This window comes from Condylura cristata, unplaced genomic scaffold (assembly GCF_000260355.1).
Source record: "Condylura cristata isolate star-nosed mole 26May11 unplaced genomic scaffold, ConCri1.0 scaffold00021, whole genome shotgun sequence".
NCBI lineage: Eukaryota > Metazoa > Chordata > Mammalia > Eulipotyphla > Talpidae > Condylura > Condylura cristata.
The window spans coordinates 31,020,769-31,035,805 of record NW_004567122.1 but is presented as its reverse complement, the minus strand read 5'-3'; the positions used below and the strand labels follow the sequence as shown (position 1 = coordinate 31,035,805).

The 15,037-nt window shown below is 52.3% G+C and overlaps 2 protein-coding genes across 4 annotated transcripts; one reads left to right on the top strand and one right to left on the bottom strand.

The window, feature by feature from the left end:
* Positions 1–1,874: 1,874 nt before the first annotated feature.
* On the top strand, positions 1,875–11,168 carry FCHSD1 (FCH and double SH3 domains 1). 3 transcript variants are annotated; one of them, XM_012727963.1, is made up of 20 exons: positions 1,875–1,919; positions 2,154–2,251; positions 2,839–2,884; positions 3,545–3,612; positions 3,905–4,040; positions 4,125–4,261; positions 4,348–4,411; positions 5,295–5,423; positions 5,826–5,948; positions 6,130–6,225; positions 6,593–6,718; positions 7,087–7,191; positions 7,360–7,521; positions 8,107–8,235; positions 8,318–8,401; positions 8,541–8,658; positions 8,798–9,018; positions 9,651–9,738; positions 10,581–10,636; positions 10,782–11,168. In XM_012727963.1, exons 1-20 carry the CDS (start codon positions 1,899–1,901, stop codon positions 10,845–10,847), a joined length of 2,073 nt encoding a protein of 690 aa, XP_012583417.1. In that variant the 5' UTR covers positions 1,875–1,898; the 3' UTR covers positions 10,848–11,168. The 3 variants fall into 3 exon arrangements, with proteins under 3 accessions (XP_012583417.1, XP_012583416.1, XP_012583418.1); XM_012727962.1 differs by having other exon boundaries at positions 3,884–4,040; XM_012727964.1 differs by lacking the exon at positions 1,875–1,919 and adding an exon at positions 2,546–2,659 and having other exon boundaries at positions 2,203–2,251; positions 3,884–4,040.
* Positions 11,169–11,264: 96 nt separating this feature from the next.
* On the bottom strand, positions 11,265–14,678 carry RELL2 (RELT-like 2). The gene is made up of 8 exons (XM_004686824.2): positions 14,495–14,678; positions 13,841–14,074; positions 13,389–13,454; positions 13,246–13,312; positions 12,658–12,843; positions 12,042–12,411; positions 11,904–11,937; positions 11,265–11,672 (listed from the first exon to the last, which is right to left on the bottom strand). Exons 2-7 carry the CDS (start codon positions 14,022–14,024, stop codon positions 11,905–11,907), a joined length of 906 nt encoding a protein of 301 aa, XP_004686881.1. The 5' UTR covers positions 14,025–14,074; positions 14,495–14,678; the 3' UTR covers positions 11,265–11,672; position 11,904.
* Between the last annotated feature and the right edge of the window lie 359 nt (positions 14,679–15,037).

Here is a 15,037-nt window from a genome sequence, read left to right as displayed (position 1 = left end):
GCATAGATTGGGAAGCAGAGAAAAATAAGGGCTGAAGGAGAAAGATACACAGGGCTCAAAGACATTCAAATTTTATTCTGAAGCAGTCAAGATGTTTTAAGGAGGGAAATGATATGGTAGTTCCTTTTTGTTTTTCATGATCTTGGCTGTTCTCCTTTTTATCTCCCACCATCATCTCTCATATTTTCCTGTTCCTTCACAAACAACCCTCCCAACCCCCATTGTAGAACCAAGCTTATTGTTGTTCACTGGTTTTTGAAAGCATTTTATATTACCTAAGTCATCTATTGTGTAAATGTCCAATGTTCATTTGTAACCATTCTAACTTGCTTTACTACATGTAATTCTCTCAAACTCCCTCACTTTGTTGAAATGGCTGTGTTTCATCTTTTCTTATGGTTGAATAGTATTCCATAGGGTGATATACCATGTCTTATTGATCTTATCTACTGGACACAAATCTCTTTATTTTTAAGATTTATTTACTTAAAAGAACTGGGGTACAGGCCAGAGGTTCAGGGCAGGGAGTAAGAGGCCTCACCAGAGACAGAGTGGGGAGCAGAACAGGCAGATCCACTGAAACACACTGCTGAGGAAAGCAGCAGGCAAGATAGTAAAGGTCTGCTGCACCATGTGGCTTAGTTCCTGGCCTGGGATGGAATTTGTGCTGTAGTGGCTGTGGATAGTTTCATAATGCTAAGATTTAACCCCTTGCACCGCCAGGTAAGCCTGATGACACATTTCTTTAAAAAAAAAAAATGTATCACTCTGACTGTTTTGTGAATGATGACTTGGAGAAGGGAAGAGTGGGAGCAAGGAGACCAGGAGATTGAAAATGGGAGTTTGGTCAGTGGTTTTGGAAATTGAGGGAAGTGGATCAATAGGAGGTATTTTTTAGAAATAGAACTTACAGGATTTGCTGACAGATGGAATGTGGAGGTAGGGGAGAGGACACAATGACTCTGGATTTCTATCTTTCCTAACTGAATGGAGAGTAGTGCCATGTAATGTTACCTGAGGAAGGATCAGGTTGGAGACCCTTTAAAAGTATGAGGTCCTTACTAGAAATATATGTGGTGATGTCACTGGGTATTGGTTATATGAATGGAGTTTGGGAGCACAGGTAACTAACTGGTTTTTCCAAGTCAGGGGTATGTTTGTGTGTGTAGGGGGGATGGGGTGTGTGTGTGGGGGGGAAGTGCGGGGACGCCAGGGGAGCTTAGCTGCTAGATCCTGGGGTTGCAGAGTCTGAAGGCAGACCCTAAAAGTGACAGGGGCTTTCGGGACCACAGCACCTTATGCTTATCTCCCAGTTCCAGAGTTTCCATTGGCCAGGGATGTACCTGTCTTTTCCTCTCAGTCTGGTTCCTTCCTGGCTCCAGGCGTCTGGCACACTCCAACTCTCGCTGGCTTTTCCAGTTCAGTGGGAATTGGGAAAAGGTCTGGCACCAGCCCTGTTTGCCTTCTCCAGACGTATCTTCGTATCTTAGCGCTCAGGCATCCCAGTGACTCAGTTTCTCTGGTCACCGATGGATGTCCTCACCTTTCTGCACTCTCCGATCAGAGACTGGAGATCTGCATATGTAAATGAAAAACAAGAAATAATTACGGGCTGAGTCAGCGGCTCCACTAGAAATAGAATCCAGGCGTCTTGACTCAGAAACCTGAGGTATCCCCTACCGCCCAGTGGACGCGGCGTCCACTCGGCGGCCAGCCCTCTCTGAGCATTGGCAGCAAAAACACAGGTTGAATTCCTCGCCCCTCGCGCTCCGCGACCGCGCTGCCAAGCGGACGGTCGTGGGCGGGGCGAGGGCGGCGCGGGCCGGGGGCGGGGCTTCCGCGTGGGCGAGGCTTCCTCGAGTTCCGGAGTCCGGGTCGCTGCCCCGGCTGGAGCGGAGATGCAGCCGCCGCCCCGAAAAGTGAGCTTGGGCTGGGAGTGGGGATTCTTGGCGGGTTGGAGGGAGTGGCGGGTGCCAGCGGGCACCGGACCCGTGGTCGGGGACCCGGAGTGGGAAAGGGTCTGGGCCCAACACAGAAGTAACCGAGGAAACAGCTCAGCCCCTCCCCGGCCCCGCCCCCTTGCTGCTCCGGGAGCGGGGTGTTTTTCTGGTCCTGCTGGCGCCGGGGTCTTCAACCTTTTCTTATTCCCATAGGTGAAGCCAGTTCAGGAGGTGAAGCTTCGCTTCTTAGAGCAGCTGAGCATCCTTCAGACGCGGCAGCAGAGGGAGGCAGATCTGCTGGAGGACATCAGGTAGCCTCTGCTCCTCTCCACATTCCCTCACCTCGGTGTGGCATGCCCTTCATCTTTCCCCCAACATGTGTCAGTCCAGGCGGGAAGCGGGGAGGTGTGCCCAGGGTTGAAGACTCTCCAACCTTTCACATCCCTCACTCTAGGCCTGCCTCTACATACCTGAAAGAAATTACTCTCCCTTACACCCTAACACACATAAGTACATAGGGACCCTCCCTCATCCCCCTCGATTCCACACCATTCCTTTTACCCCCCACTATCAAGCTTAGGGCAGAATCCTCCTCCCTCTTCCAGACCTGTTGGAAGGCTGGTGGACACTGTCCTCAGGCCCCCATCAATCCTCACCACCATGCCCACAGATGGTTCTCCAGGGGTGGGGAAGATCCTGCTGAGGCTCTGAGCAATGAGGTGAGGTTGTCTTGCTACCCTGAGGTGATCTCAAGGACTCTCTCTTCCCTCTGGGTGTAGTCACACTTGTAGTCACACTTAGGCTTGGTCCCCCTCTTCCTCCTGCCGGGGCTGAGGAGAGGGTCAAAGGTGGGAGAACAGGACAGACAGTAACACCAGCCCAAACCTAATTTCCACAGATCCTACAGCAAGCAGAGGGCAGCCATTGAACGGGAGTATGGACAGGTATGGGACTCCTTTCTCTGAATCTTCTCTTTTGTTCTAGCCTACATTATTTGACCAGCAGAGACCCTCCACACATACCCTATTCTGGTCAATGCCTTACATCAGGTAGATTTGTGTCAGATCTCTGTTATGCTCCCTGTTGACATTACATATTAGTTGTGTGAGTTTGGACAAGTTACTTAAGCTTTCTTGCATTCCGTTTCTCTCCATATAAAGCAGGGATAATTGTATCTACACATAGGATTGTCTTAAGAAAGGACTAAGCAAATATTCGTAAAATATTAAGCACAGTGAGTAGCACATAATATGAATCCAATGAATGGTTCTTTTGTGTAAAAGAACTGTGGTATAGGCCAGAGATGTGGAAAGAGAGGGATGAGAGGATTCATCAGAGACAGCGTGGGGAGCAAATTAGGTGGGTTGACTAAAATACGCTGCTGAGGGGAGCAGCAGGAGAGACTGGAGAGGTTTGCTGCACCATATGTGGGTTAGCTTCCTGGCCAGGATCTAACTCAGGCCATAGAGGTGGTAATGCTGTGAGCTAAGTCCTAGGCCACCAGGGAGGCCCCATGAATGGCATTATGATATCCTGATTCTGTATTCTCTCAATTGGGGAGGGTCCTTGAAAGAAAACTGGTTCTCTGATGACTTTCCCACCAGGCACTCCAGAAACTGGCTGGGCCATTCCTGAAGAGGGAAGGGCATCGGAGCGGAGAGATGGATAGCAGGTGGGTCCCATGGAGAAGGGAGATGGAGGCCAAGTAAGGGGGAGGGCACGTGAGCTGCACACAGAGCTGACACAGCAGCAGGAGAGGAGCTGACCCAGCAAGGACACTGTGGGTGGGGGCGGAGGACATGAGTGATCCTGTGGCTGAGCTAATGGGCTGATCGATTGATAGACTCCCAGACGCTGGGGGATGGGAACGCACTCTGTCTGCCATGGTGTTGGTGTGGAGGTGGGGTCTCGTGATCCTTGGAGTGCTCCCCTCCCCAACACAGACCTTCTCTGGGGAGAGGCAGGATGGTGTTTGGTGCCTGGCGCTGCCTGCTGGATGCCACCGTGGCTGGGGGCCAAGCCCGGCTCCAGGCTTCTGACCGATACCGTGACCTGGCAGGGGGCACAGGGCGAAGTGCCAAGGAGCAGGTACTTAGGAAGGTACGGCTCAGTGCATGGGGAAAGGAAGGACTGACAGGGAATGGCGGTGGTCTGGGTGAGGACTTTGTGTGTACATGTCCTTAGGGAGCAGAAAACCTCCAGAGGGCTCAGGCTGAAGTGCTGCAGTCTGTTCGGGAACTGAGCCGAAGTCGGAAGTTGTATGGGCAAAGGGAACGTGTGTGGGCCTTGGCACAGGAGAAGGCGGCTGATGTCCAGGCCAGGTGGGGTCATGAGGAGGTTGGGGTCTTGGAGAAGGTGGTGCTTAGGCATCACAGTTGGGCCTGACCCTGACTCCTTTCCTGCACAGGCTAAACAGAAATGACCACGGGCTCTTCCACACGCGAACCAGCCTCCAGAAGCTCAGCACCAAGGTTCTGGGGATGTGGGCATGATTTATGTTAAATTCCCATGAAGCAGGGCAGGGGAGAGGTGGGCAGAGTAGTTTAGGAGTTTGGAAGCCAGGGACCTAAGCCTTGAGAGGCTGGTGGAATCCAGCTTCCCTATTTCCTTGGTGGATGACCGTGGTTAACTAACCTGATGTCTCTGAGCTTCATTTTCTTCAACTATAAAGTAGAAATAATATTTATTTTTGTTCTGTTAGCATGCATTTATTGAAGACTTCTATATACCAGGCTCCATGCACTCTGCTGTAAACACTGAAGATAAGTGGAGAACCAGTGGAACCAGTGGAGTTCTGGCCCTCACAGCCTGGTTAGGGAAGACATAGTAAATAAACACATAAGCAGATTGCATGACAACAACAAGGTGCTACGGCAGAGGGTGACAGAGGGGTATAATTTAGAGCAAAAGCCTCTCTAAACAGGTGGCCTGATTGTGGCAAAGGAGCCAGTCACTCAAAGATCTAGGGGAAGAACTCTTCCATTCCAGGGAGAGAAAATGGTGAACACAAAGGCTCTGAGGCGGGAATACTATGTAGGTTCGAGGAACTGAGAGAAGGCCAGCGTGGCTGGTGCACAGTGAGGGAGGCAATGAACATGTGGAAAGAGGTCAGGGAGGTTGCAGAGGCCAGCTCATATTGGACCTGATAGATTGTGGTAAGGAGCAGCTGGGACTTGATTTTAAATGTAAGCAGAGGCCATTAGAGGATTTCAAGCTGGAGTTGTAAGTCTATGAAGTTTCTATTATAGCGCTGGATTAAGTATCCAGTGTGAGGATCCATTTCAGATCTGGGTTAACCTTGAAGGGATGCCAAAGTTCCAGGGATTCCTGCTGACACCTGTTTCCCCCTGCCAGCTATCTACCCAGTCGGCTCAGTACTCCCAGCAGCTGAGAGCAGCCCGCAATGAGTACCTGCTCAACCTGGTGGCCACCAATGCCCACCTTGACCACTACTACCAGGAGGAACTGCCAGCCTTGCTCAAGGCCAGTCCAGCCCAGATACCCCTTCCTCTTAGTGGGGATGGAGGGAACATCTCTCTTTGCTTCTCACTATCATCAGACTAGGTGGTGCTGGGGTCCTAGCCTGTCTGGGTCGGGGTAGAAGATACATCCTTGGGTTCTGCTTCAAGCTTGGACACTTATTAGGGACAACTTTTCTGCCTGCTTATTTAGATCTGTGGGGCTCAAGAGAGAATGGATGTGAAAATGCTTTTAAAACTGTTCAGTACTGTGCACACGAGGGCCTATTATTAGAAGCAGTGGTTGTGTCTTATTCTTTCTTTCCCATGATGCATGCCCATTACCAGTCCAAACCTGAACAGACAGCCTGTTTTGCAGTAGAGACCTGGGGGAAGGATAGTGTCATTATCTTGGGATTCTCTCCAGGCCCTGGTCAGTGAGCTGTTGGAACACTTGAGGGACCCCCTGACCTTACTGAGCCGCACTGAGCTGGAAGCTGCGGAGATGGCCCTGGAGCACGCCCGCCGTGGTGGGCAGGCAACCTCCCAGGTGAGAGCTGTGACTTATAAGAGCTCCCCAGAGATCCTCTCTCCCCTTCTATCCCAAAGCAGACCAACCCACTGAATGTCTGGCCCTTTCCTTCTTACCTTGTCCTCTTCCAAGAGGAGCTGAGACTAGATGGAGAGAGGGAGCTAGTAAGTGAATGACTTTGACTTTTTCCAACCCCCAGGTAAGCTGGGAACAGGATCTGAAGCTCTTTCTTCAGGAGCCTGGAGTATTTTCCCCTACACCACCTCAGCAGTTCCAGCCAGCAGGGGCTGATCAGGTGAGACCTTCCTATTTGCTGGAACCAGGCCAGTGTAAAGAGAACTATGGTTTAGGCCTCTTGCCGTCATGCTTGTCCTGTTATTTAACTTGGGAACTGTTGCAGAAGGGGGTGTTTCACAATTCCACTTCACCTCCTTCCTACCAGGACACGAATTAACAGACTTCATTCCTCCTTTGTCCCTTCGCTGCCCTGTCCTCTTCATTCCCTCTCAGGCCCTCAACCCAGATCCCATTTGAGGGACTCTGTCTGTCCCACTCTTGGTCCCTGTTCCTGGAGGTTGGGGACAGAACCAGGAAACAAAGGAGGGAAGGGGAGTAGGGAAGGAGCAGCATCCAACCTTTCTTTCTGCACCCCTTTCCTTCAGGTGTGTGCCCTCGAGCTGGAGGGAGGCACAGGAGGCATGGCTGGGGAGAGCGGCCTAGAGAAAGAGGTTCAGCGTTGGGCTAGCCGGGCTGCCCGAGACTACAAGATCCAGAACCACGGGCGTCGGGTGAGGTGGGGGTGTAGGTGTCGTGGGTGGGCAAGAGGCTGAGAGATGAGGGTCCTGGGAGATGAGATGAGTCACTGGGGATGCCATTGCCCATGTGAAGCCAACATTAAAGCAGTTTTTGTAGCTAGATCCACCTGGGTTTCAGGTCCTGCTCTGTTACTTCCTAGTTATGTAATCCTGTACAAGGGAGTGACTTCATTTCTCTGACCTCAGTTTCCTCATCATTCAAGTGGGACTCACAGTACCACCCACCTTCTAGGGAAGATTGAGTGACATAATGCCTGTGAAGTAACTAGCACAGTGCCATGTCCATAGTGACTTGTGTCCCATGGCATCTCCACCCACGCTGTCCTCTGCTTCCCAACTAGGTGCTACAGCGGCTGGAGCAGAGGAGACTGCAGGCTCCAGGGCGGGAGGCTCCAGGCATTGAACAGAGGCTGCAGGAAGTGAGGGAGAGCATCCAGCGAGCACAGGTGAGGTATAGCCCAGGCGGTTAGGGCCTTTGCATTTCACCCGTTTGGGTTACACCTCTTTTACCCCTCTGTCAGCTGGTGTGGGCTGTGGATATTTGGGTAGCTTTCACTCACTTTCCAACTGCAGGCCGAGCTGTAGCCTGGATTGATCTCTTTTCCTCACTCCAGGTGAGCCAGGTGAAAGGTGCTGCCCGGTTGGCCCTGCTGCAGGGGGCTGGCATGGATGTGCAGCACTGGCTGAAGCCAGCCATGACACAGGCCCAGGAAGAGATGGAGCAGGAGCGAAGGCTCAGTGAGGCCCGGCTGTCCCAGAGGGACCTCTCTCCCACAGTGAGTGTCCTCTGTTCGCTTTCCACACATATCCAGGAGGCTAACACTGCCCAGTGAAGGACAGCCCCAGAAAGTGGGAATCACCATGGTACCTGCCTTAGAGAGCTGTTGTGAAGCTTAGGTGAAATCACTGAAGTATAATTCTTGGTGTAATTTGCAGCAGAGTCCTTAACAAACTTATGAGGGTAGGATGGTGAGTATGAACTAAGGCTCTTGGGCAGACTGTAAATAGTTCAAGTGCCAGTTGCTTCACTTACTAGCTGTGTGACCTTGGAAAGTGACTTAATCTTCCTGAGCCTCATTTTCCTAGTAAGTAAAAAGAGGTTGATTGTAACACTGTGCTACTGTGAAGATTAAATGAGATGATAAACAGAAGATACTTAGTTTTGTGCCTGGCACATAGAAGCACTCATCTATAATTCGGGGATTATTGCTAACGTTATCCCACTCTGTGACTTTGCTTGTAATATACATGGCGAATGAATACCTTGGAGGTGTTCTTGAAGGGGCAGGGATGGAACTGCGGAAGTTACAGGAGGTACAAGCGTGGACTCCATGATGCTCTCTGTTCTCTACTCCCACCAGGCTGAAGATGCTGAGCTCTCTGACTTTGAGGAATGTGAGGAGACTGGGGAGCTCTTTGAGGAACCCACCCCTGCAACACTGGCCACTAGGCCCCTCCCGTGCCCTGCACATGTGGTGTTTGGCTATCAGGTGTGAAGGGCGGTGGGTACTTCAGACATGTAAGTATGGCTGGGGAACAGCCAAGTCCTAAACCCTTCCTTGTGGGGCTCAGGCAGGGCACGAGGACGAGCTGACCATCACAGAGGGCGAGTGGCTGGAGGTCATAGAGGAGGGAGATGCTGACGAATGGGTCAAGGTAGGTATGGACCCTGGACTCTGATTTTGACAGAGGGGCCAGGGGAGGGACACTCTAGCTAGAAGCCTGAGTGGAAGAGGACCAGCGCCATGGACTGCTGAGGCAAGTCTGCTCTCTGTTCACATTGCTGGGTGAGCAGGCTCGGAACCAGCACGGCGAGGTAGGCTTTGTCCCTGAGCGATACCTCAACTTCCCGGATCTCTCCTTCCCTGAGAGCAGCCATGACAGCGACAATCCCTCAGGAGCAGAGCCTATAGGTAAGAAAGGGCTATCCCGGGGGCCCTATATAGACAAGAGCTACTGAGATGGTGTGACCCTGGGATGTTGTGGTCACCACCTAGGATATCATCACCCCCTGCCTCTTCTCTCCTCATCATCTCTCCTGGCCTTCTGCAGCTTTCCTGGCCCGAGCCCTGTACAGCTACACAGGGCAGAGTGCTGAAGAGCTGAGCTTCCCCGAGGGGGCACTCATCCGCCTGTTGCCTCGCGCCCTGGATGGAGTGGATGATGGCTTCTGGAGGGGAGAATTTGGAGGCCATGTTGGGGTTTTCCCTTCCCTGCTGGTGGAGGAGTTGCTTGGTCCCCCAGGGCCATCTGAACTCTCAGACCCTGAACAGGTGAGGCTTCCAACCCACGCACCTCTGGGTTGACTTTCCCATGCCAGAGGGGCCCCGTAGTCCTCTTAATGTTGCTGCCTCTCTCCATTTTCACCTCCTATAGTGGCTTGGCCTCCCCTTCTCCTTTGGCTGGGCAGAGAAAAGGAAAATCATGGCAGCCTTTGTCAGAGATCAGTGGTCCTACTTTAGTGTTGAATCGATTTCAGTTCGGATTCTTATCACGTTACCTTGGGCAGTGATTTGACTTCCCTGAGCTTGTTTCTTCATGTGTAAAATGGAGATAATGATAGCTATTCAACAGACTATCATGATTAGATATAATGAGGTAAAGCTCTTAGTACAGTGGCCACAGAAGGCACTTAACCTGTGCATCCTCCTCAACATAGGAATCTTTAAAAACCTTACATCATGGGATGTGGTGAGGAATGAATGGATTATTGCATATAAAATTCTAGTGGAATGCCTGCGACATGATGCCAATACACACTGGCTGTTGAAATTCATTTTAGCTAAAACCCCCACCCAGTCACAGTGTTGGGAAGTGATGGGACACAGACTAAAGGTGGGATGAGAGGAAAATGCTGGTAAAACCTTCTCACATGCCAGTAATAACTCTTTGCTCCCATGCTCAGGTGCTGCCATCCCCTTCTCCTCCCAGCTTCTCCCCTCCTGCACCCACTTCTGCTTTAGATGGGCCTCCTGCACCTGTGCTTCCTGGGGGTGAGTACAGTGTATTAGGGGTCCCGGGAGTGGGAGAAACAGCAAGGCAGAGGCCTGGGACTCCTTGGTGACAGCTGGTTGTTCTGCCTGCCCTCAGTTGTTTTCTCCATCATCCATGATGGTGAGAAATGTGGGCTTTGGAGCCAGGTTCTCTGTTCAGATTCCACTCTGTGACTTCTTAGTGCATGATTGGGGTGGAATGTTTAACCGCTGGGGCCTTTATGGAGTGAGGAGAAAGGTCTCAACCTCATTGAGTTGTTGAGTTAAAAAGATATCTGTAGGGTGTCCTGCTGTATACCTAGCACATAGCAAGCATGCCAGCAGTAGGTGTTTCTCATTCTTGTTTAAAAAAGTAGCTAGCTTCTCCTCATTGTTTTCTTTGTAACCATCCTCTGCTGTTAGTGTTTTTGTATCCTACAAAAACCTTGCTTTATGTCATTTTCCTTCATGGAATGCTCACCTTTTCTAAAACCTTTGGTTCTCCCAGCTTCTTCACAGTGCCTCCTCCCTGAGCCAGGAGACCTCCTGTGAGCATTTTCTGCACCCCTTTCTTTAGCACCCATAGTTCACATTGAAGATTAAGCACTCAGTCATTGTGTTTGTTGGCCTTTCATTATCAGGTTTCTGACAGCCAGTGGGGTGGGGGTGCATGTTCTGGTATCTTGAAGGAAAGCTGATTTTACAGCAGGTGCCCAACAGTTGTTGAGGATGATGGATTTTATGGCCCAAGTTTGTAACTATTCATCAATTCAACAAAGACTTACAGAGTGCCATTGTCCTAAGTGCTAGAGATAAAGCAGTGAACAAAAGGTCTGAAGACTGACTGTGGTTCTTATTTCCAGACCAAGACCTTGACTGTCCTGGGTCCCTGAGCATGATGGCACCTCGACTCAGGCCGGTAAGGGCCTTTCCCTTGGTGGAGGATATATGGAGGGAAATTATTCCAACTTTCCTGCTTTGTTTGTGGGGCTGAGGGAATGGATAGGGATACCTCCTCTCTTCCCAGGGAGGCCTCTGGAGCACTTTCTGTGTATTCCCTACAGATGCGTCCACCACCTCCCCCACCAGCTAAAGCCCCGGATCCTGGCCTCCCAGACCCCCTCACCTGAAGCCAAGGGGATCACTGCTCCCCAGTGATGCTGCTGCCCCTATCTTCATGTCAGAGACCACCCCCTCAATGATCTGGAGCGACAGCCAAAAGCTGGAATCTTCCATTTCCACTCTCACCTCCAGGGAGAGAAACTACCCCTTACCCCACTTGGGGGGCTAGAATCCACTTCTTTTTCCCCATCATCCTTATGCTGCCTTCTATAGGGCTGGAACTACCCTCTTCTGCCACCACTCCATTTCTAGGGTGGTTAAATATGCTGAAATCTCTGGGGCTGGTACCCATCCCCAAAAGTCTCGTGTGGCTCCAGCCCATCTGTGTATCCACCCTGGCTCTGTGACCCACCCCATTCCAGATGCCAGGGTCACTGTGGTTGGGGGCTGTCAGAAGGAGCTGGAGCCAGTATGCAAAGCAGCTGTAATAGTCTGAGCGGATTTATTGACAGTGAATAAAGGGCACAAAGCCCAAGCCAGGGCCTGGACCTCTTGTGCCAAGAGGGCAGGGGGCCTAAGGTGCTATTGCTTTAGGGGCCCACCAAGGGCAGGGGCCTGCTCCCAGCTGTCACGCTCTAGCATATGGAGCGAGATGATAGGGAAGGCAGGTTAGGCAGCCTGTTGGCAGGCAGGGGAGGGGCATGAGACACAGATGAGGGTTGGGGGCACTCCTCCTGAGGTCCCCCAACCTGAGACCATGCAACTCCAGGAAGTAGGGCTGGTCCCTCAGCAGGAGGGCAGTGCTGTCCAGTGGGAAGGAGGGGCTTCAAGCCCACCCATCCCCTGGCCCTGCCAGCTGGTAGTCAGTTCAGTCAGCACAAAGAAGAATGAGGCTTGGAGGAGAGGAAGGGTAACAGTGTTGCCTTCTATTCAAGCTGTGCCTCAGCTTTCCCCCAGGGCTGCAGAACCATACCCATCCCCATTCCCCACCACCAAACCAAGGACTTTGCAGTAAAGGTTACGCCTACAGTTTATCCTGGGCATTCAGGAAGCTGGTGGGCTTAGGTAGTATAAACAGGGTGGGGTGATGGGATTGTCTGGGTTGGGGACCCAGGCAGACTCACCTCACACACTTCCTGTTCCTTGTGGCAGGGACACCTGAGAGGTGGGTCAGCGATGGGAGAACCAGAGGTGGGTTGTTATCAGTGCCCCATTGTAGGGGTCAGTAAGAGTTGAGCCCATTATAGCCCACTGCTTCATACCTGGTGGTCAGAGGTGTCCAGTTTGCTTCGGTGTCCATTTGCCTCCTGACTGGAGGGCCCTGGGCTTGGATCCCTCCCTCTGGCCCTCAGTGTTGGCTCTGCAGAGGCTCCAGGGTTCCCCTCAAGTGTGCGAGAGACTAGCCTGCTGTCTCTGAGTCCTCCATTCTGTACTGGTGGGGTGGCAAGGGCCTGGGGCCTCTCAGGGGGTAGATTCTCAGTGACAGGTGTCCCTGACCCAGGCTGCCCTCCCCCAGACCCCTGGCCACTTCCTGGGTCCTGTCCCCCACCAGACCCCCAGCTCCTGTCCGTGGGGGAGCCATCACGATGCTCATGCAGCCCATAGCGCTTCTCAATGTGTGTCACCCGGAACCTGAGAGAGGAAGGAACAGTCGGATTTAGGAACACATCTCAGAGGCTGCTTGGCCCTTCCCTTCAGCCAGGCACATCCTAGAGTTGATGGGCACTTCCCTCTGGCCTAGAGCAGGAGAGACATCTCAGTTTTTGAGGCCTGACTCCTGCTGCTGTTCATAGCACTGGGACTCATCTTTGAAATCAGAGGTCTGATCTTTGGGGCTCCCACTTTAACCTCCCTTTCCCTGGGACACTTTATTCCCACCTGCCCACAGAAAACACGGTGGTCTCCCCAGGCCGGGGACGGCTCTTTCCTTCCTTGGAACGTCCCTGACGGACAAGTGGGGGCCTCTTGTTGCGGCTGCAGTGGATGCAAGGGGCTGCAGAGCCCAGGTGCACTGTGTGATGATGGGAGGGGGCTCCGTCCTGCAGGCTGGAGGTGGCATCCACGCTGGACAGTAGGGAGGAGGGGAGCAGGGGTGACATTGCCATTTTCCTTCTTGTTCCATTTGCTTCTTTAAGAGATGCCCCACTTTCCCCAGGCCACAACTTTCTTTTCTTGTCTTTAATAAACTCAGTATTAAGATGTCAGTGACCATATGTTTTCCCTCCCAGGGCTATTTGCTAAAGAGGGTAATATTTAACCCAAAGTTGTGGACTAAACTTGTGGTATCCAGATGGAAGATAGGGTTTGAAGAACTCACAATTTCTATAGAACGTTCTTCCTATAGATTAGCTAGCCTTGCCCTCCCACCCCATCCCAAACATGCAAGGAGACTGGGAGAGGATTGTGCTGGAGGAGAGGGTACTCTCCAAGGCAAGCGAAGTCATGCTGGCCCTGTTTCCAGCTCACCTGGACAGCTGCACTGTCCCTTCTCCTTCACTATCCCCCAACATCTCCTTCAAGGCCTCAGCATTGGCTGAGGGGAGAAAAAAGAGGGAGTCAGTGGAGGTGGAGGTCAGGGGTTGAGGAGCAAGGGGCCAGCGTACACCCACCTTCATTTTGGATGATGCAGCGAACAATCCTCTCTACTGTGTCCTCATTCACATCATCGTCCTCAGCTGCAGGGTGAAAGGGGTTGGCAAGGAAGGGGAAAGTGAGTCAGCTTTGGGAGGATATTGTTTGGTGGCTTCTGTGGCTTTTTTCTCAAGACACACCATTTTGCCTGCTTGCCATCATACCGATGTTAGCATTTCAGGGGGCAGGGCAGAAGAAATGGAGAAGTCAATGAGAGCCCAAGACAACCATCAATGGGCCCTTCCCACCATGCTTCCTTCTCTAGTCTAGCTTCAGGGTGGTGTCATCCCACTTGCTGACTCAAGATAACATCTCTAGGCTACCTGAAGGCTTACCACCAGGATTTGGCCTGGGACTATTGATCAGGGAGCCGGAGAGTGAAAGGAGAAGGAAAAAGAAAAATGAGCCTGATTCTGAGCTCTTCACTCACGAGGCTGGAGCTGGGCGTCGTCAGGCTCAGAACCCCTGGATGTACGGCAGCGATAGCCCTTCTTCTTAAGCACGTGGCAGATCATAAAGCCTACTAGGCCCATGAGGAAGAAGACCAGCACAAGCAGGAAGAGCATATACAGCCCATGTTGGGGCGGTTCTAGGTCAGGCTGTGGTTCCGACATGAGGCCCTGGAGGGCGAGTTCGGGCCAGGGTGCCTCCTGGGGCTATGGGGCTGCAGCAGAGGGGAAGGGGAGGGACAGGAATCCCTCAGGACCCTAGGCGGTCCAGCCCCACCCCCTACCCAATCTGGGAGCTGTCCGAGCAATGGGTGCTGGTCCGAATCTCGGGTACCAGACGGCCGCTGCTCAAGCCCTCTTCCCCGGCCCTGGTCCCTCCTTCCCAAAGCCCCAGAGCATTCCCCCCCTTTCCAGATTGCCCTGCGCTTCTGTCCCTCCCAAGGACACTGCAGCGCTAGATGGGACGGAATTCTCAGGCGGCTGGCGAAAGAATCTCGCCTGAGTCAGCGTCTGCACCTCCTCGGTGCGGGCCTGAGCCAGGCCTCTGCAGCCCCCTCCCCTGCCTGCCAGTTCTCTCGAACACCCCTTCCCCCGTGTTGGTTCCTCCCATCCTAACCACCTGGCCCACCCAGTACCGGTGGTGTGCTTCTGGTTCCGGCTCCGGCTCCGGTTCTGGCTTCAGGGGCGTCCTCGTCCGGCTCAAGGCCCCCGACGCCCTCCCGGCGCTCATCCCTCGCTTCCTCCCCTTCCCCCCTTCGCCGCCTCAACGGCTCCGGGTTGCCGCTGCGGATACCGGTGCCGCGGCAGGGGGGGGGGAGGGAAGGAAATGCACGGGACTAGGGTGGTGGCACAGGTGATCTGGTGATGGGAAACCCGTGGGGATTACAATCGAGATGGAAAAAAAAATGTGTAAAATGATGTAAAAATAAACTTTGTAATAAAAAAAATAATTTGCTAATCTAAAAAAAAATATATAAGCAGGTAGGCAAATGAGAAGAGAAGGGAGGGTAGGAGGGAGGGAAGGAGAGAGAGAAGAGAAAAGTCTGAATTGAAAGATAAAGAATGCTCATCTTTTTTCAAACACAATGGCATTTTTTCAAATCAACTATCTTTGGGTAAAAAACTCCATACATTGTGAATGCTAGCTAGACTTATTGTGGTCATCACTTGTAGTAAGC

Excerpts from the sequence above, each read along its gene's own strand:
- FCHSD1 (XM_012727962.1), top strand. The coding sequence starts at position 1,899 with ATGCAGCCGCCGCCCCGAAAA. Across the intron at positions 1,920-2,153 it reads TGCAGCCGCCGCCCCGAAAA|GTGAAGCCAGTTCAGGAGGT; the intron begins GTGAGCTTGGGC and ends TTATTCCCATAG. Across the intron at positions 4,041-4,124 it reads AGGAGCAGGTACTTAGGAAG|GGAGCAGAAAACCTCCAGAG; the intron begins GTACGGCTCAGT and ends ACATGTCCTTAG.
- RELL2 (XM_004686824.2), bottom strand. The coding sequence starts at position 14,024 with ATGTCGGAACCACAGCCTGACCTAGAACCGCCCCAACATGGGCTGTAT. Across the intron at positions 12,844-13,245 it reads GGGACAGTGCAGCTGTCCAG|CGTGGATGCCACCTCCAGCC; the intron begins GTGAGCTGGAAA and ends CCTACTGTCCAG. Across the intron at positions 11,938-12,041 it reads TGGACACCTCTGACCACCAG|GTGTCCCTGCCACAAGGAAC; the intron begins GTATGAAGCAGT and ends CCCACCTCTCAG.